Source organism: Equus quagga, chromosome 11 (genome assembly GCF_021613505.1).
Source record: "Equus quagga isolate Etosha38 chromosome 11, UCLA_HA_Equagga_1.0, whole genome shotgun sequence".
NCBI classification, from domain to species: domain Eukaryota; kingdom Metazoa; phylum Chordata; class Mammalia; order Perissodactyla; family Equidae; genus Equus; species Equus quagga.
In genome coordinates, this window is record NC_060277.1 from 112,556,860 (window position 1) to 112,582,603 (window position 25,744).

Genomic DNA, 25,744 nt, shown 5'->3' on the forward strand with positions numbered 1-25,744 from the left:
ACCAGCCACTTACCCCAAAACAGTGCTCAGATTGATGCCTAAGCATCTCTTTTGTGGAAGGAAGATGCTCAAGTTCTGATATAATGCCTGTGAGCCCCTGCTGTAAGTACTGATTATGCCATGGTGGAAATGTGGGATTCCATCTGAAGTCTGTGAATCAAGGCTCCTGAACTCTTAACAGAAAATACAAAGGAGAAGAGACTTTAGACACCAAAAGAAAGGACATGCAGAAACAGCCACTGGCTCAGAGAAGAAATTCACGTGGCTCCTTTCAGGTCAGAATTTGAGCTTTCACAGTTTCTCTGCAGAGCAAGGAAGGAAGAACATACAAGACTCGAGAAATTCTTTTCTTAAGAAGCAAAAGAACGTGCCGGGTGAGTCCTGAGCACCAGCAGAGCAGAGGGCGGCAGGCCTTGGGCCTTCCGTCTCTGTTTTCCCCTCATGTATTGCCTGTGTCTATACAACCAAACACAGCACGTCCTCAGGAAAGACTCCATGGAGTCAGGAGATCACCATGTCCCAACTGTGCTGTTCCACTGATGCTCCTGGCTGACTCTGACATCCCTCCAGGAGCCACGGCGATGACTCTCAATGGCACAGCTGACCAAGCCAGACCAGGTCACTTCTAAGACACTCACAGCCCCACGAGTCTGTGACTGCAGCGTGCTGAGTGACTGTCCCAGCTGCAAGGTGAAACTCGTATGAATTCCCACAAGCTGAAGCTCTTCACAAGGCAACCCGGAGAAGATGGCAGCAGTTAACCAGTCTCTTTCTAAAAAGGGGATCTCAGCTGAGCCGACAACAAACAGAAAGAAGAACAGAAACAAGAACAACGTAAATTCAGCAAGGTTGCCTTTGGAGGGTTGTCAAAATGCAAGGGAAAAGTGAGAAATGGGTACCTTAAAAAATTTCCAGAAGCTCTACCCTCCATCTCTTAACCAGCAGCAAACTGTTTGCAGGTTCTGTCAGCCCCCCACCACATACTCCAGCAAACCTTCCAGAGCCCCAGGAGGGTTAGGTGACAACAGCCGGAATGCCTCCCACTTCCTAGGGTCTTGATGCCCCCATCCAGATCCTCAGCACCTGCCTTGTCCTCGCCTCAGCTGACCACACTGCAAGCTGAGAAGGGCTCTTGAGGCCCTAGACCCGTGCCTGCCAAGACCCACAACACTGCCTTTTCTTTCGACAACGCTGGCTTCTTGGACAAGCCCACCTGCTGCCTTCCACATCCCCCCGTCTACTGACTCTGGGTCCTGACCATCGGCAGCCAGTCCTGTGCTTTCATATTCCGTGACAAAGAGAACCTGGGAGGTGCAGAAAGCCTCAGACAACAAATAAAGACCCACCTTTTTCAGAGGGGCAGAACCCATGCCTCGTCTCTGCTCACCTTCTTCATCAAGAAGGGCAGGGGCCGGCCCCGTGGCCCAGTGGTTAAGTTCATGCGCTCTGCCTTCGGCGGCCCAGGGTTTCATCGGTTCAGATTCTGGGCATGGACATGGCATGGCTCATCAGCCACGCTGAGGCGGCATCCCACATGCCACAACTAGGAGGACCCACAACTAAAAATATACAACTATGTACTGGGGGAATTGGGGGAGAAAAAGCAGGGGGGTATAAAAGAGGGGCCGCCAGGTGTCACAGCGGTTAAGTTTGCACGTTCCGCTTCTTGGCAGCCTAGAGTTCGCTGGTTCAGATCTCGGGTGTGGACATGGCACAGCTTGGCAAGCCATGCTGTGGTAGGCGTCCCACATATAAAGTGGAGGAAGACAGGCATGGATGTTAGCTTAGGGCCAGACTTCCTCAGCAAAAAAGAGAAGGATTGGCAATTAGCTCAGGGCTAATCTTCCTCAAAAAAAAAAAGATTGGCAACAGTTGTTAGCTCAGGTGCTAATCTTTAAAAAAAAAAAAAAAAGAAAGGGCAGTGCTGGTCCCTGTGCAACACCACAGGCACTCATCCCTGCTGTGCTCCACGGGACAGGCCCTCAAGTTCAGACCACAGTGAGCCCCCTTCAGAACTCGTCGCAGCAGATGGTGATGCAGGTCTGCTGTGACATGTGCTTTGTACAACGCCAAGCACTCCTGCTTAAAAATAAAAAAGGGACCATTTTTGATTCTGCAAAATACAAACTCAATCCATAAGGAAGGGAGTGAGAAATATCTGTGGGAATATTAATTTATAGTCACAGCACCTTAGGTGTTCCTCCCAATACTCACCTCGACCTAAGCAACTTGTCCACCGTGAGGCTGGCACAACTACAAGGAATGCACTAAGAGAACAGGACTGGGTAGTGAGTTAACGTCAGGGGTAGTATTTGAGAGGCAACCTGAAAATCCAGTATCCCCGTGAAGAGGCACTATACTTAATTCCACGCCGCATATTTTCCTGTAAAGTCTACAACTTTATACTCACATGGTATCTTACAGCTTAAACTGTTTTCTCATTTCCGTTTTTATTTGAACTTGACAACAAAGTCCAACCGTGAACTTCGCACATTTCCTGACAATGAACTATGCCCTGTTACCTCCAGTTCAGAGATGTGGTAAGACTCACGGAGGATATGATCCACGAACAGACAGAGCCCAATTCCAACGGCCGGCTGAGTCCTCAGCTCTTTATCTTCTCTTCTGGAATAATCAAATTCACTTCGGCTCAGCATTTACCAAGCACCTGCACACACCCCGCCTGTGCTGGGAGCTGGGACTGAAACAGCTCCCATCCCCGCCCTGCACAGAACATAAAGGCCAGTCGGGGAGGTGTGTGAGCTGGGAGCAGAAGCACACTTGGCCACTGCGGCCATGCACACCCAGTGCACTGGGGACGTCAAGCAGCTTCAGAGAGTCAAGCTTCTGAGCCACAACGTGAAGGATGAATGGATTCCGCAAATGGAGAAGCAGAGACCAATATGGACACACATACTGAGCAGGGGGCAGGCCGGGAAGTGGTTGGGTGCCACGGGACAGCAAATACACCCCCGGTCAGGGCCCCAGGCACATGGGGACTGGGCTGGCACCCAAAAGAGAGCCTCATGTCAGTTTGCGAGGGCCTCGTGTCCCACACAGCAAGGAGCCTCGATTCCATCCCAAAGAGAAGGTTCAAAGGCAAATCCAGGGGGACTAAGCATTAGAAAAATAAGATTCAATAGCTAAAATACCAACCTAAGGCAGTTAAGAAAACAGTGCCCTACTGAGGACACTGGTTAACTCTCACCTACACACACCTACGTGACGCTGGAATGCAAACTGATGAGCACAAATACCAGGTAAGGACAGAGGCAAAAAGCAGCACTTCAATTTGAGGATTATGGATCTGAGATTAGTGCAGCAGGAAAGGATCTTACTTGTTTAAAGAAATTTTCAAAAAACCCCACTTCCCCTTTATTAGGCATAGTCTTTTGGTAACAAATCTGAAGAATGCTGACACTGAACTCTCCCTCCCCTGGGATCTTGGGGACCTGCCAGAGGAAAGTCCATTTGTGCCCTTCACTCTCACATCTGCCTGAATGCCCTTTCTGCATCTCAGCGGACACCTAGGGGCAGCTATTTTTGCAGTGGTGAAAAGGACAACACTGCCCTCCCTAACGTCCCAAGTAGACAACAGGACGAACGTGCCAGGAGGGGGTGAGGGAAACAGAGAAGGGCCCGTTCTTGACGGTTACTTACTAAAAGCAGAGTTGCCCACCAATCCTATCTCAAAAATCTGAGCTCGAAAATGCCTGGCCCTAAAATGGTGCCCCACCCCCACCACTGAGTCAAGTGCACACACAGTGAGCAGCTTGTGTTGAATGTTAAAGCCTCTAGGATGGCCAGGGGACGACGACAGGGATCCCTCTGACTTCGAATCTGAAGTGACTAGTAAACAGCATCTCCTTGGTGGGGCTGAGGCCAGGCTCACCCGGAAGGACCAGCAGCAATAAGCATGAAGCTGTAGCACGGTGACCAGCGGTCACTGTCTCTCCAAGTCAGGCTCACACCTACTGTCCGGCATCATCAGTCAAGTGTCCTTGTCTACTCTCAAAAGTGTCCCCTTTTGAACTAGAGACCTTGGCTTCCGTGGACTCTCTTTCAGATGCAAAACCTCCCATAGGGCCAGTTCAACCCTGACCTAGAACTGCCTGTCATATTGTCCCCTCTTCAAACGCAAGAGTATTATTTTCAACGCCTGTACGTTCCTCTCGCCCAAAGTCTTTCACAGATGGTACAGCTTTCCAAATCAGCCCACGGATATGGTCAAAGATAATCTGCACTTCAAGGGGAAACTTTACAATGTGTTTTACAGTGAATCAGACAAGGAAAAGCATAAAAAGGAGCCCCAACATTTATTATAACTTTCACAAAATCCCCTTTGAAATATAGCCTAATATTTATTTCAAACTTACTCATATTATTCATCACTAGCTACAAACCAGTATAAACTTTGCTGTTTTGTCCTATGGCATGAAAACGCTGCCATCTGATGAAGGCATCACAATAAAATACATACACGTCCACACACACACAGCTCGTAGGACTGCAGAGTTTGAAAGCCCCGACCCAGGGGGCGCAAGACAGCTCTTCTGCAGAATCTTTTGGGATTCAGAAGCCACAAAATTTGTCATCCCTTTACTCATAGCTTCACTGTTCAGTGTGCGTGTGGAGAAGACGAAGGAAGTTCTACAGACCCTACAAGGCTGAACACCAAAAGAGGAAGATCAAATTAATTATGCATTTTCATTCTGTCACATTTTATTTAATAAAAGTGGATATTATTTATCCTGAACCTCAGTGGTGCTCTCCACCTGGTCTCTGACATCTTCACTTTTCAGCATCACACTCATTCTGGATATCCGTGCAACTCACAGAGCCCCTGACCAACGCGGTTCAGTTTCAGGAAGTACAGACCAAGTCAGCAAGTCAGAGCGCACACTCCAGCAACAAGCACCCAGGGTGGATCTTCAAGGAAAAGCAAAGATTGGGGTGGGGGACTTCTCCGGTTTAAAAACACACTGAGCTACACACACACGCACGCACGCGCACCAAGAACCTTAGCTTCTTAACCACTAAAGCACTCTCCAGTCTTTGTCCTGAAAACAGTCAGATAAAAAGCAGAGTCTGGGTTCGTGCTCTTCCCCAAAGGCAGTGAAACTGTCGTCACAGGATTTCACACACTGATCAAAAGAGATACTTAAACCCCACTCCATACTCCCAGGCCAGGACTGGGACTCACCATCCTCCTCTTCGGTTTTAAGGACCATCTTTTTCCGTCACGGCAGGACCCTAAAGGTTGCTCAGTTTTGTTCTTCAAAGGAGAACTCAGCCAAGTTTCCCTGGGACGTAGGAATGGGTGGGGCCAGGAACACCTGTGGGCTGTCTAGCCACCAGGACAGCTCAGAGCTGCTTCCTGAACCTACAGGAAAATCGCTGGCCGCACTCCTAGACCAATCAGCCTCCAGCTGCAGGAGCGTCACTCCCAGCTCACGGCCACCACCCAGTTCCTGAAGTCAAGCTCAAGTAGCTGCCGGCAGTTAACCACCTCCTCCCTGGAAGCCGCCTTCCGCTGCCGTCAAGGAGGCAACAGCTGCACTTCTGGTCTTTTCTCAGATTGGACTGCAGCAAGGGACAGGGCTAGATGTCATTTCTCTCCTCACTTTCCAAGTACTTTCTTAGAACGGAATCACTCAAAACCCCGGTCCTCTCACAATGAAGTAATGACGCATTTCCCAAGAGAATGACTAAGAGATTGTAATCCTTACGCTATGTTATGAGGTCACAGGCTAAAAGCAGAAGGCAGATTTTACAGGCGAAAAAAATCCAAGGGCAACACTCCCGATGTAAGTTCAATCTCATCCCCATTCTATTTTCTAATGTGTTCTTTTCTGCATACTCTTTTTTTATACTCATCATACATTTTCACTGTTGAAATTAGGTAAAAGTAGTGAGGGAAAAAAACGTTAATCCTATCACCCACTGATGACATTTTGGTGTATATTCTTTATTTTCTTCCAAATTTTTATTGTATATATTATATTCTCTTTCTTTCTGTCTTTATATATATATTTCTCTCTCTACATATACAGATATACACATATTTCTCTCTTTATATTTCTCTGTATCTCATATCTCTCATATGATACACATAACCATACATATTATACAATATATAATAGTGATATATTTATCTTTCTTAAGATATATTTATATTATCTCAAGAGATAGTATGTATATATATCAACATATATAAAGAAAGAAATAGAGATAACTAAATACGTATATAGAGAGAAACAAAAATTGGTTATTTTACCTGCTGTTTTATAACCAGCTGTTTTTACCTACGACATTTCTCCAGGACTGTAGACGGCTGTCTGCCACATTTTTATCACCCATGGCATGGAGGTCATATTTAACCAGTCCCCTACTGGAAGACTTTTTAAGTGGTTTCCAACTTTTCTGCCAATCTCAACATCCATGCGCACACGTTCTGGCACGTGTCTCTCATTACTTCCTTAGTAAAAATTCTTCGAAGTACAATTCCTGGATTCAGATACAGCTTCCTATGTGTTCATGGGAGGGACTAGGGGGTCCCATAACTCACTTGCTCATACTTACGAGTGGCAATCAGAAGGAGAACTTGCACCTGTGGCACCATCATTGTAGAGAACATTCCTTGAGTGCTCCCTTTGCACCTGGCCTGACATGGCCGAACTCATGTAGTCTGGAAAGAACCCCATGAGGGGAGTGTCATCTTCAGCCCCAATTCACAGATGAGGACTCTGAGGCCCAGAGACGTTGCCCAAAGTCCCAAACCTGACATTCAACCAAGTGTCTGGATGCAGGGCCCACCCTCTGGCTGGCTCTACTGCTGGACTCCAATTCTCCTCCTCCCGTCAGTGCTGGTTGTAAACACAAACTCCTGCAGCAGGTGTGCAGGAAGCCCGAGCCTGCTGTCCAGCGGCCGGGTCCCCATGGCGGGGCAGAAACACGCACATCTCCAGGGAGACACCAGTGCGCCGCCTCGTCACACTCTGAAGGTGCTCAGAGGTGCCTCAAGGGCAGTGGCCTCAGCCCACCCTTTTCCTGCTTACCTAATAATAAATATATACGCATGTATTTTTTTATTAGCCCTGAGCTAACTACTGCCAATCCTCCTCTTTTTGCTGAGGAAGACTAGCCCTGAGCTAACATCTATGCCCATCTTCCTCTACTTTATACATGGGACGCCTACCACAGCACGGTTTTTGCCAAGCGGTGCCATGTCTGCACCCGGGATCCGAACCAGCGAACCCTGGGCTGCTGAGAAGCAGAACGTATGCACGTATTTTTAAAAACCACTCTGTTTTGTGGAGGCAACTAATACAAACCCAACTTTTTACCTTTTAGTTGCATGTGTCAAAATCACAGTTATGGTTTCTCCTTCCCATCCTCCATCCCTAACACACCCCAGAAGTTCCATCCTGCTCCATTTCAAAATCTACATTTAACGATTCCCAAATCAGTATTTCTACGTTCTGGTGCCAGGGCTGGGCTTTGACGCTCATCCTACTTTTAAGACGACGGTCACTTCTATTTTCTACTTGCTATCAGCTGGTAGAGCGTTTCTCTGGAATAGACACTGGGAGGCAGCACGGCAGGGCCACCAGGCATGCGTACTTAGAGCGTTCACAGATCCTTCCAAAGGCGCGCCACTTCCCTGATAGGTTGGACCGCACTTCTGCCAGTCTGACAGGTGAAAAGCAGCTTCTTGCTGTTGTTTACAGTCTGCACTGACTTGATCTTTTCATAAGCGTGAGCTACGTCCTCTTTCGTGAACTGCTTGTTCATATCCTTTGCCCATTTTCCTATTGGTTATCTTTTCCTTCTGATTTATATATTACTAATCCTTTGTATCATATGTTGCAAATATTATCTCACAATCTGTCACTTGTTTTTAACTTCAGTTGTAGTACGTTTTGTCTTACAGAAGTTCTTATGTGTTGCAATCAAATCTATAATCTTATCCTTCACAAGTTTCATCCAGCATTCACTGAGCAAACTGAGTGTCGGGTACTGGAGACACATCAGGAAACTATAGCACCTGCCCTTGTGGTGTTTATACTCTATCGGGAGCTGGGGAGGACAGGGAAACAAGAAGTGAAATACCCAGTACATAGGATGATAAATGCTACATGGGGCAGGGCGGGTGGGGCAGGTGGTCAGGGATGGCCACTCCCGAGAAGGGCAAGGAAGCCAGCATAGCTGGAGCAGAGAGATCAGTGGGGGTGGGGGGGGTGGGGGGGTGCGTCCCGGGCCTTGGGGGCTATTTTAAGGGCTGGTTTCCACTGTGGGTGAGACGGGCAACCGCTACCAGCGTCTGGAGCAGAGCGGAGGATCTGACTTCCTTTGCGAGGATACTGCTCAGGCTGGCGGGGCAGACCAGCCTGCAGAGCAGCCAGAGCAGAAGCAGGGAGACCAGTTGAGAGGCTGTCACAACATCCAGGTGGGAGAATGGCGGCTTAGGCAGTAAGAGGTCAAATCCCTGCTGTATTTACTTCTAAGACAGAGCCAAGGACTTGCCGATGGATTCCAGGTAGGGTGTGAAAGAAGTCCAGGATGACCCCAAGCCTTCTGGCCTGGGCAAGGAGAAGGGAGCTGCCATCCTCCAAGCAGCGGGTTGCCAACAGGACTCCCAGTTTCCACGCTACCCAGCAGGCCTCAGCCTCACAGTCTCCATCACTGAGTCCACTGTGTCTGCTCTGCTTCGTGGGACCTCGGGACTTTCAGCTCTGCTCCACTATTTGCCACTGCATTCTTGCTATAATGCCAAGTTCACATTCTCAAAAGATGGACTCTAAATGGCTCACGTAGCTGTTATCTCTGTTTGGGCACAGTGGGCCACCCCACAGACCCCCCCAGCCAGCCCTCAAGATAGGATTCTTCCCATCTCCCCAAAGTTGTTTTTGTAAGAGCTGCCGCTTAGGTGTTAATTGGGAGCACCGAGGGACACACCTGGCCTAATACCAGCCTATCTTCCATGTGATTTCTGTTATTCCAAAGCTAGAGCAACAAATAGCACACTTTGTGAAAAAGGAAGTAATGAATGAAGACGCATGTCTTCAATTCCTTAAAATAGAAATTTAACTACTGAAGAACCAAATTATGAAGCTGACTCGCTCATAAGGAAAGTAACTGTACCACTTATCATTCGTATTGCGACATTTCTGAGACTGAAAGTGGGTACCAGTCATAATCCCATCAGCCAACAGGCGTACACTGGGACTGTCCGGGGCAAACGAAGCACCACCAGCCGGCTCATCAGGCCCGTCTACAGCATCCGTCCCAAGGACAGCACGTGGAGGATCAGAACACAGCCATTCAAAGGGAAGCTGCAAGGAGGCTTCAAAGTACATTCTGAAATAACTAGAAAAACAACGGCATATTACAAAACCAGAGCAGTTCCCTAGGCCTCAGAGCAGTGTCTGAGTGAGGAGATGGGAGACAGGAACTGGCCAGGCCCTGTAATGCGCACTAAACCAACAAAGCAGAAGAGAACACTTTATAGCTATTCATAATGAAAATCATACGTAAGGGCATCTGGACACAGGTGCTTTGACTCAAGACATTTTCCATTTTCAATTAATAAAATACCTTAAATAGCCTTAATCCTTTACCCAGCCTCATCTCCTATGGTGACAGATAAGGGGAGAATGTGCAAACATGACAGTTTAAAATGACACTAAAAGAAAACGTACAAGAGCGCTCATGTAACATTCTGGAGAGCGTTTTTTCTTAGCATGATGCCCTCGCCCGTCATAATCCCAGGAGACAGAGACGTACTCAAAGCGGGAGTCGGAGAGTTAAGAGAGGGTCTGTCTGTAAAAGCGAGGGTGAGGTTTGGGGAGACCAGCAAGGAGTGAGGAACACCCCAGAGCCAGAAAGAGGAGCAGCCTATCACTGCCAGGCCTGCCGGCTAGGTGGCTGAATGCAGGGACCACTGGCAGGAGCTTGGGCCGAGGGTTCAGCTGACCCTCAGCTACCTGGTAGGGAGAAAACCGTAACCTCACTCTCCTCTGCCTTCAATCTCCTGGACAAATCTAACAGGTGCAGGAGGGCGCCTCCATCCAGAGCAGCCCCCAGCAGAGAGCAGGAGGGGAAGCACAGAGAGTGGAGATGGGGACACCACACCAAACCTCAAGAGACTGGGAGCCACTCCTTCAGTCTTCAGCGGCCCCATCATCTGCTCACTAAGTCTCAGCTCCTCATCATGGTTTCAGGACTCTCCTTAATCTGACCCTGCTCTCTCTCCAGGCTCACCACTTGTGCCTGGGTTTTTTTTTACCTTTAACCAAAATAACATGCATACTGCACATAAAAAGGCAAATAGTACCAAAGGCTTAAAACAGAAAATCAGTTTCCTGCCCAACTCTACCCTACACCCATCCTGCTTCATAGAGCTAACTCTTTCAGCTTTTTCTTCTGCTAATTACCTCCCTGTTTCTAAATAACGTGTCTACATTATTCATTCTTGAGTTTTCAATTCTAGATGTCAACTGCCTGCCAAGGAAGACGAAGACTCAGTTTTCACCCTCCCCCTACACAGACTCAGTATAGTTAAATTTCCAGTTAAATCAGTATTTAGCATTTGCATAAATACTGCTCACAACTCAGCTACACCACATCCTGTGATGAGAACCACCAGAGAACGGCCTCAAGTGTCCTCTGTTCAGTTTGCTTAGCTCTGTGTGTCTGTTACTATTAATCGCCACACTCTTTACCCAGGCACGAACCCATCACAGCGTCAGACGCACAGGAATCTGCTCTCCGAGCCAGCCCTCCAGAAACCTCCACCCCCTGCACACGTGGCCTGTGGCTCTCGAGGCTCTCACAGCATCCTCCTGAGCATCCGCCAGCCGTGTCCCAACACTGGGTCCTATTTCTTTGATCCCAAGTTTTTGTCTTTCGTGGATTACCTGCTCATTTTGGGGGAGCACGTCCTCTAATAACTGACGGAGAAAGGATGTGGAGGGTGGGTTTCTCATCATTGTTGTTGTAAATTTTGCAGGTCTGAAAATACCTCTATTCTTCTCACACACTTGATTGACATTTTGGCTGAGTACAGAATTCCAAGTTGAAATCGTTTTTCCTCAGAATGCAGGGGGCGTTCCCTCACTGTTCGCTGTTCCCGCTTTGCTGTTGGCCACGGCGCCATTCTGATCCCGGTACTCTATGTGTGACCTCGTCCGCTCTCAGACAGCCCTCAGGATGTTCTGTCTGCCCTTGGCATTGTGAAATTTAATAATAAAGTGTCTAAGTATGAGTCTGTTTCACACCTTATGCTAGGCAGACCTCAGTTCTAAAGTCTTATATTCTTTAATAATTTGCTATCTTTTTTTCAGTTCCCCTTTTTTGGGATTTCTATTAGTGGGACACTGGACCTCCACTGTGGATCCTCTAATTTTTCTTATCTTTTTACTCCTACTTTTCATCTCCTTTTTGAGCTGCTTTCTAGGAAATACTCTTGCAATGGACTGAACGTTTGTGTCCCCCACAAACTCCTAGGCTGAAACCCTAATGTGGTGGTATTAGGAGGTGGGGTCTTTGTGAGGTGATCAGGTCACGAGGGTGGAGCCCTCGCAAATGGGATTAGTGCCCTCCTAAGAAGAGGCCAGAGAGCCAGCTTGCTCTCTTTGCGCCATGTGAGGACGCAGCAAGAAGACAGCACTCTGTGAACCAGGAAGTGGGCCCCCCAGAAGCCCACTGTGCCGGCACTCTGCTCTCAGACCTGCAGCCTCCACAGCGGTGAGAAAGAAATGTCTGCTGTTGAAGCCGCCCAGGCTGCGGCACTCTGTGACGGCAGCCCCAAGGAGGACAGCTCTCCAGTTCAGCTTCCAATCTTTCTACCTTCCAACCTTTCTGAATGTTTTCTTCCTGCTATTTTTAATTTGCAAGAACTCACTCCTAATGTATGAATATTTCTTTTTGATAGCATCCTGCTCTTGTTTCATTAATATCTAAGACTCTTAAGTACACAGTTTTAATTTAAAGCTTTCTTTTGTATCTTCCATGCCTTTTCCCTCACATTTCTTTTCTGCTGTTTGCTTTGTTCTCTTGTTAATGTTGACGGTTTTCCTTAAATGTTTAGTAAACACGGGCTGTTTTCTTCCTATTTAAGAACAAGGCACTAACAACTTGATTAGGAGCTCTGTGTGATGGGTGCAGCCTATTGGGTGGTGGGTGTCACTGTAAAATAATAAAACAGTAACAGGTAGAGACCCCAGGAGGGGTTCTGTAGGCTCTTTTCTTCTTGGGCTGGTGACCCAAAGAATCATTCTCCAATCTCCTCCCTGGGCAGTGTGGGCTATAAACCTGACCAGTAGCATTTGGGGAGCTAGGGAGAGGCAGAAAGGATGGGAAGTTCACAATTAAGTATACTTTCACTCACTCTCTTTGCCTTTACGGCCTTCTTCAGAAATTAAACCTTCATGTTTTACCAAAAGTGGAAGAGAAATAGCCTTGCTGCAAGAGATGGAGAAGAGACCTGAGAGTCTTAACTACTCACGATGAACACTTTCAACCCACCCTCGTTTTTAGCCTCATTCCATAGCTGCATTCGCAGAGGCCCGTGGTGCCCTGAAGCCTTTCTGGGGTTTGGGGGTAAATCGCTCTGCTTCCCGACAGCCTCTCCCTCTGCAGCTTCGATCTTTCCTGACAAGCTGCCCGTGAAAGAAGGGCTTGGGGCACACAATCATGCAAGTGCCCTAAAGCCTCTGGGAGTGCACGTGTGGGTGGCTGGAGAGTGACAGAGACACCAGTGCTCTGCAGACAGAACCCACACACACCTGGAAATGCTGCAAATCTTTGGAAGGTTATGTCTACTCGGGTCACCTGGCAAAAGCGGATTTGTACTATTTTTCCTCACAGACATGAACAGCACCAAATAGACCTTGCAAAAAAAAAAGAAAAGACTTGAGAACAGAGGAAAAACTGTCGCAAAGAACTCAAATGAAGAATTGAAAGGATGCTGCTGTTCCTTGACAAACACCCACCCCGCGGCTGGCAGAGCAAGCGCTGGGATTTCTGATCACATCTGCCGTCAGCACCTGCGTGAGGCAGACTCTTAGCACTTTTACCATCAAAAGAAAAAGTCAAACCAATTTAAAAAAACAAAGAACCCAAACCATGGCCTTTCGTCCTTTGCTTTATGTACATAATTTGACTTTCACTTTTTTCCAAAAGTCATTAACTTTTCCAAAGAAAAAATAAGAATAAGAAAGGTGCAATTCTTCACAAAGTCTGACCTTATTTTCTACGCGCAGAAAATCCATTATCAATACCATAAAAGTGGAAAACTGTATGGTTTTGAGTTTATGCATATCTTTTTCTGAGAAGGAGGTGGACACATCCTCAGTGGCTCCGAGAGAACCCTCACGGTGGGGAATCTGAGTCTGGGATCACAGCCCTCAGAGCAGGTGGAGGCAGCATGGTGCCCGGGAGAACCCCCTTTCTGGTGGTGATGGAACGATGCCCCGCAAAACCACACTTGGCAGTCACCACCACCAACCTCACCACAGTCCAAGGAGACACGTGGAGACGAGCCACGTGTTCTTTAGAAAATATGCATTTGACGTATTCATGATGCTAAACAGAAACACCTTCCTGCACGAAGACAGAGTACGATTCACAAGTGAAAAAGAAGAGAAATAAAACTGAAGTTGAAATAAACTTCAAACTAGACCGGAAAGCAGTTGCTAAGTAGTTTTAAATGCCCTTCAAAACAAAGTCAAAAATATTGGAGGTAGTGAATTCAATCTGTGCTGCCCTCTGCTGGCTAGATGACGAGACTGCTAAAAAGTTTACAATTAGCTATTTTGCCGATAAAGTAAACGACCCTTTGAACGTATACAGGGAGGACAGAGGACACTCACGTTCTGCTAGCACACAGGCCGTGCTCTGGTGATGCTCACCAGTACTTATCTGCTGAAAGGGTTTTGTTAATATTAAAATTGTCTTGCCCTTTGTCCATACACTAGCTAATCTGTGGGAATAGGTAACAGCCAACGGGAGCTTATATTATACAGCAGACAAAAACAACAAACACCACACACACTAAGTAATAAATTCACCAGCATGCTAGAAAGCACAAGTGCTGTGGGGAAAAGAAGGAATCAGGAGTGGATGCCTGGGGACACGGTTTATTAAAGTATTGAGCACAGTCAGGACAGGCATCACTGAGAAGAGAAAATCTGAGCCTTAAGAATCCCCACTCACAGCCCCTAAAAAATAGACCACATACAGGCTTTTCTTTTCCAAAATTCTGTGGTGTACGAAATGCACTTCTACTCTTCTCGAACCTCCTACCTCCTATGCCTCAGCCTGTGGACTAAGGAAATTAACTATGCGGTGCCTGCAAGCTTTGATCACCAAGGCCGCTTCCCCACAGAGGCCCGTGTGGGCCAGAGCCACTGGGCCACCAAGCCGCCCCTCCCTGTGTCTTTCGAGAAGAAAGTCTCATCCCCTGGTCACCTGAGAGTCTCTCACTTTCAACCAGAAAGAGCCCAACATTCAGAACACCTGTTCTCCCATTTTCTGACTGGTGTTCACACACACATTACACATTATCTTTAAAAAGAAAAAAAGTACATGCTGAGTACTGTGCATTCATTCAAAAAACATCTGAGTCCTTACTGAGTGTTCAGTTTAAAGGATGCCTGTTGACCTGTGCTGAATACTGTGTGAGCTGGTGCTGGGGCCACACACAATGCTCCCTGGAAACAAGAAGGGTCCTGGAGGACCCAGGTGATGGCAGCGGTCCGGTCACATACTACCGTGTGACATGCTAAGGACTAGGCTACGGAAGAGGCTGGTACTCCAGACTCTTAGAGGAAGGATGCCAAAAAGCAGTCCCTGGGAGAGGCAGGGAGAAAGGGGGAATGGGCAGTCGAAAAAAGGAGAGTGACTTGTGAGAACACCCATATTCTTAGTGGCATTATCTGGAGGAGATCTGGGGACAGTCAAATACCAATCTGTGGCCACGGTCGTTTGTTTTTTTTTTTTGAGGAAGATTAGCCCTGAGCTAACATCTGCTGCCAATCCTCCTCTTTTTGCTGAGCAAGACTGGCCCTGAGCTAACATCCGTGCCCATCTTCCTCTACTTTATATGTGGGACACCTGCCACAGCATGGCTTGCCAAGCGGTGCCATGTCCACACCAGGGATCCGAACCAGCGAATCCCGGGCCGCTGAAGCAGAATGTGCGAACTTCACCACTTCACCACCAGGCCAGCCCCAGTGGCCACGGTCTTGAAGGAAGGAGAGACCAAGCTTGAGGGCTGAGTAGGCACTGTCTGGGAGAAGGGCATATTTAGACAGAGCTGCACAGCACAAGAGGCCCTGGTGCTACCTGGCTACTGTCACCCCACAAGAACCCCACCACCCACTGAGACCTGTTCGCGTTTCTGTACTTACATAATGACGTTTCAGCCTTCCAAGAATCTGGCCCCCAACATAACTTTCCTCCCCTGAACAAACCCTCAGTCCAGTTATTCTACTGTTTTTGAAAATGATTTCATACTTAAAGTCACAGAACAAGTATTTATGTTGGCTGGGCTGCACATTCTCTTCCCAGCCAGGAAGCAAACCTACCTGGACAAGAAGTCTGTGTGAAAAAGAGACCCAGGAAACACAGACTCAAAGATAAAAGGATGGGAGGTCCCAACAGGCAACGGGCTCATGGAGCTGTCAGACGGCCTGATAAGGTCTGTCACGCTAACTAAAGGGACACGTGCTAACACACAACAATCAATCAGGTAATTTTTAAATGCATGGATCAGTTTGCAAAAAACACAGATACTTTCACTCTTTTGAGCATCAAAATAACCCTGGAGTAGAGCAGGGGATCACTCCTACCATCCGCCTCCTCACCCCCACTTCACAATGACGCGAGCTGAGGACACATGCAGAGCGGCCAGAGCCACACTGACCACAGCCTGCCAGCACCAAGCCCAGCGGGGTTCTTCCCGAGGAGGTCTGCGCCCTCAGCACCGCACGGGACCCTCGGAGGAACCAGAGCCGCCAGCGTGGAGGCTGGCAAGCGCAACTTCCCTTACCCCTGAGACCGCCTCGATGGCAGCCCCTCTCTACTGAAACAAGCTGAAGAACCACAAAAGCAAGTCAGTAAGAAACCTCTCCTAAAGGCTAAATTCCAGTCTTTTCATTTTTATCCAACTAAGCTGCTAATGAAATAAAGCATAAACATTAAATGATCCCCCTGAGTTTTTTTAACTCACAAAAAAGGATTATCTCATTGAAGGCAGAGTAATACTAAACTTACTCTCTTCTTGTGTTGCAATTACAGAAGAAATACATAATTACTACACTCCGGGGTCAGGGGGAGGGGGCAGAACATATAAAATACAAAAATAAAAAAGGTTTTTTCTACCGCCATCTAGTAATCTTCACAGAAAAAACCACTAACACCTTGACACCGCTCGTGCAGACCTTTTTCTTTGTATTTAACACACGCGCACATACAGCTGTACAGGAGGGCTTTTCCTAGATAACAAAGATTAAACAGTATGTATTTTTCTACAAGTTACTGTTTTCAATCAATATGTCTTAGAGACTGCCCTACTTCCGAACGTACAGCTCTACCTCGCTTTTTTTTAATTGGTACATCCCCCAGTGAGGTTTGTGCCACACTCTGATTTGCCACTGATTTGTAAGCTGTCTCCAACGCTTTGCCATCACACATGTGTCTTTTTGCACATGTGGAAGCACAGCTGAGGAAGAGATTCAGAAAAGCTGGATTACAGAGTCGACTGATGCAGGCACTTAACTTTTTATTTTAAACAATTTTAGACTCAGAAAAATTGCAAAAAAGAGTTCTCACATACCCTTTGCCCACCCTCCCCTCCATCACCACGTGACATAACCACAGCACCGTTACTGGGCCCAGGAAATTCAGACCTAGACAGTGCTAACCGTTCATCTGGCAATCCTACTGGAACTTCACCAATTTTCTCACTAATGTCCTTTTTTTCTGGTCTAGGATCCAATCCAGCAGACCCCGCTGCAGCTAGTTGTTGTGTCTCCTTGGTCACTTCCAATTGTGACAGCTCCCCAGTCCTCGTGTGTCACGGACTTGACGTTCTGCAGAGTACCGGTCAGTTATTTTGTAGAATGTCCCCCAACTTGGATTTGTCTGCGGTTTTCTACTGATTTGATCAAGGTTGTGCATTTTTGGCAAGAATGGCACAAAAAGCGAGGCTATATTCTCAGTGCCTCATACCAGTGGTACATGAAACGGATGAATCCTTCACTAGTGTTGTAAAGGGGAGCCACTAGGCCTCTGCAAAGTGACTGTTTGTCCTTTGTGATTAGGAAGGATGCTGCTAGGAGATACTATGAGGGTGCAGACATCAGTCCCTCATCATCCTTTCCTGCCCATCCACTTTAGTGTCAATGGCTGGAGCTTCCTCCAGTTGGCACCTGTGTCTTTCAATCCGTCCCCGTCATTTTTTCAGCACCTCCTCACTTTCTGCCATCACATGATTTTCCAGGCAGGCTTATTTTGTATTCTTCCCTGCCCCAGTCCCGGAATCAACGATTTCTCCAAGGATCTGCGGTTCCTTTTCATGGAGAATGGTATTTGGAAACCAAAATCTGGGCATCGAGCACACGCTATAAGCAATCTTAACTGCTACAGACACTATCAAACTGCCTTCTCAAAGTCCGCACTGACTCCTCCCCACCACACACCACAGGACCGTCCACCTGCCCACCTCCCCCACGCTCCTCCTCTCTGGGGATCTGACCGCTGTTGTGACGTCAGTTTCTCTGTTACTGGGAACACTGAACACTTAGGTTCACAGCAACCATGTTTCTCCTGTGAATTGCTCACATACTTTGTACTATTTTCTACTGTTGTCTTTTTATCTGTTTCTATCTTGATGTATTGTGGGCAGTAATCCTTTGCTTGTAAGTGCTGCATGCTTGTAAGTGCTGCAAGTCTTTCTTCCAAATACACTGCCTGTCTTAACTTTCTTTATACACACCTTAATATATAGAGAGAATATACATATTATGTACATATATATATACACACTTTGACCTATAATCCATCTGGAGTTTTCTTTCTTTGTTTTTAAAGTACAGAATGACGGGGGAATCGAAATTTTTTCTGAAGGGATAGTCACTTGTCATCACCATTGGTTGAAAGCCGGTCCTTTGCCCAGCGACCTGAAGTGTCACCATGATCCGTACAAGGTAGGCCTAGGAGTCAAGTGCTCAGCTGCATCCCCGCTTCACCACTTACTGGCTGTTGGTATGCAAGGTGCTTACTCTTTCCATGTCATTAGTTTTCTCATCCAGGAAATGGAGAAAATTTTCCCACTTCACAGAGTTATTGAGAAAGTACTTAAAACAGTGCAGACATCTAGTAAACATTTATTACATGTTAACTATTATTATTATAAACTGAATTTGCATAACCATTGGTCTGTCTAGCCAGTGCTGTCCAAAATAAAAATGTGAGCCAAATATGTGATTTTAAATTTTCTAGTAGCCACACTAAACAATTAAAAGAAACAGGTAAAGCAAACTTTAATAATGCATTTTATTTAACCCACTATATCTAAAATATTATTTCAACATATAATAATATAATAAATAATTAATAAGATATTTTGTACTCTTCTTTCGTGCTGAGGTTCCACACTCCAGTGCGTGTTTCACACTCAAAGCACACTTCCAGGCCTCACTTGTCGTTACCACAGGAGACAGCACAGGCCCAGCCAGCCCACTGACTCGGCTGCAAGTTCTTGTAAAAAACACCACACGCACACGCGGGAGAAGCACTGAGAGAAGGGGATATTCGTTCACGACTGAAAAAAGTCTCCAGGCTAACTAGAAACAGAAGGAACCTTTTTTAACATGATAAAGGGTATCTACAAACAGCTTCTAGGAAATGAGACCCTTGCTGGGGAACCCTGAGCGCTCTCCCTGTGAGCCTGGGAGGAAACGCAGGGTGTCCAGCCTCGGCAACTCATCCATGCTGTGCTGGAGGGTTTCTAGCCCCATCTCTCTCAATCAAGGGGCCCCCAGAGCATCAGGCCCTAATGCCCCAGCCAATGACAGGGCAAGAACAAAGGCAAGAGGATGGGGAAGAGGGACGAAACGAAACCATTATTATCACAGCTGGTTTGACTGTCCACAGAGAAAAGGTAAAGATAAATTGTTAGAATCACTGACAAGGCTGCTGGTCAGAAGATCAATATCTAAAGGACAAACGCATTCCAATACACTGGCAACCAACAGTAACGAAAATCAGTATACATCTATCAACAATGTAGAAGAGTCTTAAGGAAAAACATTCTAAAACTTTACTGAAAGACTTTAAAGAAGTCTTTAAAAATGGAGAGCGAAACCATACTCATGACTCAGTATATTAAATGTGTGCAGTTTTTTTTCCAGACAATCTATAAACTCAATGCCATTGCAAATCACAACCCCAGCAGGTTTTAGCTGTTTGTTTTAGGGATTCTAATACAGCACGGTACTGGCATGGGACAGACCCACAGGACAGAATGTAGAGCCCAGAAATAGCCCCACACAGATATAAACACTTGACACGTGACAGAGCTGGCCACACAGATGAGTGGGAAGAAAATCGCACATGGATTTTTCCATAAATGTCACTCGGGATTATCCTTCCCATGAATACCAGGAAATATGAGCACGAATGTTCACAGCAGCATTTGGAGCAATAACCCCAAACTGGAAACCACCTAAAAGTCCATCAAAAGTGGAACAGATTTTTTTTAACTGTGGTATATTCAAACAATGAAATATTATACGTTGGCAAAAATGAACGAACTATGGCTACAGGAAACAATGTGGTTAAATCTCATGGAGATAATGTTAAGCAAAAAAGGCCTTCAAAATTAGAAGATAACTTTATTGGAAAATTTTTTTTTTTGAGGAAGATTAGCCCTGAGCTAACATCTGCTGCCAATCCTCCTCGTTTTGCTGAGCAAACTGGCCCTGAGCTAACATCCATGCCCATCTTCCTCTACTTTTTTTTTTTATATGTGGGACGCCTGCCACAGCACGGCTTGCCAAGCGGTGCCATGTCCACACCCCGGATCCGAACCAGTGAACCCCAGGACGCCAAAGCGGAACGAGCACACTTAACCACTTGCGCCACCGGTCCAGCCCAATTGGAAAAATTTTATACCAAATCCAAGAAAAGTGTTAAGGACAGACTAAGATATTTTTTAATATGCAAAGTCAGAACACAGACCTCTCACATACCCTTTCCTAGTAAACTTCTAGAGAATGTGCTTCTGCAAACTTAAGGAAAACCAAAAACAGGAAAGACATGGGCCTAGGGAAGAGGTGATCCAACAGAGAGCTAAGCCCAGAGTGACTCTGCAGGGAAGACGAAACAGGCCACACAGCAGAGCAACTATGGAGATCTGAGCAGAAGAATGCTGAGCCCCGTCCAGGGGAAGACGACTGACTGATGTGTCTAAGCAGGTGGAAAACATTACAGATAAGCGCAGGGCAGAGGTGCAGTACTTTGGGAAGCAACTGATAATTTCCAGAAAACCAGGCAAAGGACAAACGGAGGCAACCAATAGCTCCATGAAAACAAAGAGTCGTACCAGAAGGACGGCAGGGTTGTAAAGAGCGGCGTGGTCGACAGAAACCCACAGAGCGCATCTGAAATGGCAATCAAGCAGCAGCAGGAGACTACTGTTTTAAATTTGGACATAAATTGTGTGAAAAACGGTTAAAAAAATTCAAAACGGCTGCCCCTCAGGAAAGGGTCTCCAGGGGGGCAGGGAATTGCTATTTTTCATTATAACCCTTTAATTCACTATGATGTTTTTCTTTCCTCCAAGACGGCAAATGTTTGTCTGGATTGTTATTTAAAAGACATTATATATATATATATCACATAGACTTTTAAATAAAGAGGCTGATTTTAAATCAGTACAGTGCTTCCAAACATCAAGATCAAACGGAATTCGTGCTGATTACATCGAGGGTTCACTATGTGAAATTTAACCATATTTTAAAAATTACTTTAACCCAAAATGGTATCAACACGTTGAATTTCCTTAAGGTAGAATTTTTTTAAATTGAGATAGAATTTACAAACCATAAAGTTCACTCTTTTAAAGTGTACAATTCAGTGCTTTGTAGTATACTCACAAAGTTACGGAAGTATCACCATTACCCAATTCTAGAACGTTTCTAATCACCCAAAAAGAAAACCCTACAGCCCCTCAGCAGTCACCCCCACTGCCCAGACCCCCAGCCCTTGGCAACCACTAATCTACTGACTCTGTGGCCTTGCCTTCGTCAACACGTGGCCTCCTGTGCCAGGCCTCTCTCACCCAGCATAACGCCCTCGGGGCACAGCCACACTGCAGCACAGGTCAGGGCTTCATTCCTTTCTACGGCTGAACGACACCCACGGTAGCGCTGGACCCCCCTCTGCTTATCCATTCATCAGTTGATGGACACTTGGGTTGTTTCTCTTTTTGACTATTATGAATAATGTTATTATAAGCATTCATGTAAATTTTTGTGTGGTATATGTGATCTTTTAAACTAGGTACATGTATCACTGTGATAAAAATAAATTTTAAAGCATTTTCTCTATTTCTATCTGAATCCTACGTATTCTTCAAGGTCGGCTCCAGAGCCTCCTCCCACAACTCTCTCACCCTCACCCACCACGCCCCACATACAAGAAACGAAGCTGAAGGCGCTGACTCCGACTGATAAGCTTCACCTCTAAAGATTTTATGATTCTATGAACTAAGACTCCTATTCTCAACGATGAAGAGTGACTGCTGAGCCAGCTTTCTCTGCTTTGGGATAAACACAGAGTAATCACGTTAGGTCCTCCATCGGCTCAGTATAAATACCATCCCACCGCGTGATGAAGGGATGGTTTCAACATGTCCTGGGTCAAACGAAAATGTTTAAAGGTCAAATGAGCCTAACGGTTTTGTAGGCGGATGATGATGACTAAGCTATCAGGAAAGGTCATTCTTTAACTGGATTAAAGTAATGCATTAAAAGCATCAGCCATTTATGATAAATTCAACGGATATTTCCAGCAATGATCTTTCTGGTACTTTTACTATTTGGGGGAATACAAAATTAATGTCAGGGAGGAGAGACGATCCAATGAATTCACTGGGTTTTCTGAATTACAAATTCAATTAGTAATTTTTAGAAAAAAATTTCCAGTCTTCACTAAATATTTAAACAGTTGACATCCCGGTGTGGAATGCAAGTGCGTCTGTGACAGTGCAGTCCTCCGACAGCTCAGAGCGTAAGCACAGAGGCGGGGAACAGGGGAGTCGGCCCGCTTGCTCTTCGCTTTGGCCGTCTGCTCTGATGCGCAAGCACAGCATATCCCCTTCCGGCTTCCTCTGCTCCCTTTCTGCCTTACTAATTATACATCACCTCCTTTCTTCGTAAAACCACAAGACCAACGTTACAAAACCGGTGCACTCCACCCATCCTTTTACTCAGCTGACAGCACACTGAGCCAGCGGAGATGAAGTCGTCACATGACAGAGGAGCTGCTGAGGGAGACAGACCATGATCACATTTTGTCGTGGGGCAAAGAAGGCAGGAGACAGTACCATGAAAGTCAGCCAGTCCAGACTTCCTGATATCTGTTATTGATTTTAAAACAAACTAAGCAGAAACCATTGTTTTGTCTAAACTCTACTCTCCTTGTTTCAGAAGGCGAGTGCTTTCAGTAAAAAACAAAACAAACAAGAAAACTCTATTTTTGAAAGGGTGCTTCTTCAAGATTTTCTTCAAGCTCTTAAATCATTGTTCAGATGTTGATTTTCCCTAAAAAAATTCCCTTCCAGTCCCAAAAACATTCCCAGCAGCTTTAGAAGCAGTTCTCAGAAGCTACCATTAACCAAAGAAATACCAAGCGCTCCTGCAATAATACCAAATCGTCACCGCACCAACTATTTCTCAGCCTGTTCCCTGGGGGTCTTCGGAAAGGGACAGTTTGTCAACTGCCAGTCTAGCCTCCCACGTGCCCAGAAAGGGGAGGGCACGGGAGACGGGCACACAGTGCTGTCCACCCAGGAAGCTGGGGCACATCCCCAAGAGCAATGCCAGTGGCCCCCACGAGCGTGGAGCAGCAGAGACAGAGAAAAGCAGACTCCTTTAGAGCACATTTTGGAGGCAGAATGAAGAGTCCTACTAATGAACTGGATACGGAAAACGAGAGAAAGGAGGGCTCACGGCTGGTTTCCCAACGTTTGATTTGCACGACTGGGTGGACCAACACGCTATTTCCCAGGACGGGGAAGCCGGGGCACAGGGTCAGGGGCTCTGCTGTGTGAGACCCTCGGCATCCCGGGGGGATGACACACGAGGCAGTGCGCCTTCAGAGCCTAAAGCTTGCGGGGAGGACGAGGGCTAGAGACACAGTCTGTCCTCGCGATTTGGTAGTCACATCCCAGAAGGTCCTGCTAAGCCTGCACTGGCCCACACTAGCCAGCACGCCCACGGAAACACAGGGCTAGGGTCCCGTGGGCCCCTGATCACAACATTTTCTCAAGCGATCAACACACAAGCTTGTCTTAGGTGTTTCTGTTTAAGGACACCTTGTTCACGCTCGATCCACTGACTCACTGCCATTGAACTCACACCTGAAGGAAGCTCACCCAACGCACGTGTTTTCTCCGTGGGGCACATCCCAGCCTTCTCACACTTGGGCACACTAGACAGCACCTCAGCACCATGCTTGGGGCCATTTTAAACAGCCAAATCACCAACAAAAAGCACAAAAATGTGGCACTAAATAGAGCACATAAAGGACCCTTGCTCACAGCATGAGAGCTGCACCGAGGAGAACATCACCTGGGCGCCACACCTGGCGTCTGCGGGGTGACTCTCACTCTTCACTGCCCTGCTCGTGTCCACAAACAACCGTGAAAGCACCACTTTCATATTGATTTAGGGCTGACAAATAAATTTTAGTGAGTAGGCAAATTCACAAATATGGGATGCACAAACAATGAGGACTGGGGTATAAATTTGGGAGACATCGGAGGATAGGTAGTTCTTAAAACCATTGGTTACATCAAATAATACTTTCAAATGTTCAAAAGATCTGACTACCTAGGAAGAAAGTGAACCTTGACCTACTTCACAAATTTGCAACCTGTTTCCAGATGCTTGAAGTCGGGGACCCCTCCATCTTCCTCTCTTCACCAGTTATAAAGCCGATAGTTTTGTCTCTATTTTCTGATACCTTTCTCTATTTCTAGGAGTTCAGAACTTGGAAGGGAAAGAAAGACAATTTGTTTATTGCTCTCTCCTCCTGTATGGGAAAGAGCTTTATCATATGCATTTCATACCAATTTTCATAGAAATTACCTTTAAAAAGAATCTAATTGGGGAAAAATCTCTATCATCAATTGACTACAGGACTAAGACGGTAAATAATGCTGCCAATGGTTAGGAAGACGACTAAGAATTTTGCAAAAGCACATAAATTAGTTTGTAACTTTGACCAAGTAAATGTAAATAATGTCACAAACCTCATATCACAAAGTGATTATACAAATTAAGCTTTATACTGAAAATGTAAATACCTAATTAAATACAAAGCTATAGGCAGTACTGTAGAACACAAAACTTGTTTGTTCAGTATGGGACAGTCCTGCCAAAAAGTCCTGCCAAAAAGCTGTGTATAATCCTGGCTTGGAAACAAGACGTCCAAGAACATATGGAGAAAAAAAAAGAGTCCTCTCAGAGTTCACAATTCTCCCCAAAGACTTTCTCTTTTTGCCCCAAGTCTTCATGCTCGTGCCTGAGTGAGCTGGGTGCCCAGGAGCTTGAGGACATGGGGGCCAAGCTCTCGGCCCACCCAAAGGCTGGCAGACTGCACATAAAGGATGAGAGGCTGCGGGCATCCCTTGTTAATCACACGGGATTCACGCAGCAACCTTGGGAATCTTGCAAGAGATCGCAAACATTAAATTAAGCAGTACTAACAATTAGGATAGAAAACAGCACATAATAAGGTACTAAACAGTACATAATAAGTGGACTAAATAGGCGATTTAAGCATACTGCAATTACGAAAAGGCCAATTTCCCCAACTTTAAGTCAGATTACTTTTAACTCCTGCCATCTAACTCATCTGGGGACATAAATCACCGATTCTTTAGAATAACCTTTAAGAGAAGAGCCAAGATGGCGCCGTGAGTAGTCCTCTTTGTCTCTCGCCCTTCGAGTCTACAATTATTTGGACACTTATCGCTTGACAAAGGATATCCAGACAGCATCTCAGGACGTCTGAGACACCCACGTGACTATACATCGGAAGGCGGATGGACTTTCCTCCGGGAGGATGTGGAAATAGGTGAAAACTCTCCGACCCCGACGGGCAGCCTAGTACCCGCAAGCGGCTTTCTTCCAACGGACGCCCCCAGAGGATCCACACACATCTAGGGCAGGAGCGAGAACACAACCGAGGAGCGACAGTGGAAACAGGTGACCAGAACCCTACCTAAACCCCCTGCAATTACTCCTAAACGCAGAGGGAAACTTTGGAGTTGCACACCTGAGCCCGCGGGGAGAGTCTCTCCCCGCCATTGGCGGGGAGACCCAGCCTGGTGCTCGGGGCGCCCGGAGGGTCCCAGAGAGAGACACGGAGGGCACGGAGATCTCCCAGCTGCCGTTGCCCGTCCCGTGGGGCTAGGGATTGCCAGAGATCTCGGAGAGGACCGGGGCGG

At 46.6% G+C, this 25,744-nt stretch overlaps 1 protein-coding gene across 6 annotated transcripts in view; it reads right to left on the bottom strand.

Annotated features, from left to right (window-relative positions):
• CYTH1 (cytohesin 1) overlaps positions 1-25,744 on the bottom strand; it is an 87,992-nt gene that overhangs the window by 38,287 nt on the left and 23,961 nt on the right. Inside the window, exons 1-2 of one of the 6 annotated variants that reach the window (XM_046674503.1) lie at positions 5,204-5,601; positions 4,481-4,667 (exon numbers count right to left, since the gene is read on the bottom strand). The exons of 2 other annotated variants lie outside the window; for them this stretch is intronic. In XM_046674503.1, the coding sequence (XP_046530459.1) occupies positions 4,481-4,667; positions 5,204-5,206 (190 nt within the window). In that variant the 5' untranslated portion in view covers positions 5,207-5,601. Of the gene's footprint in view, positions 1-13; positions 543-4,480; positions 4,668-4,757; positions 4,839-5,203; positions 5,602-25,744 lie in introns of those variants that run through there. 3 more of the 6 variants (XM_046674502.1, XM_046674504.1, XM_046674508.1) reach the window with 3 other exon arrangements.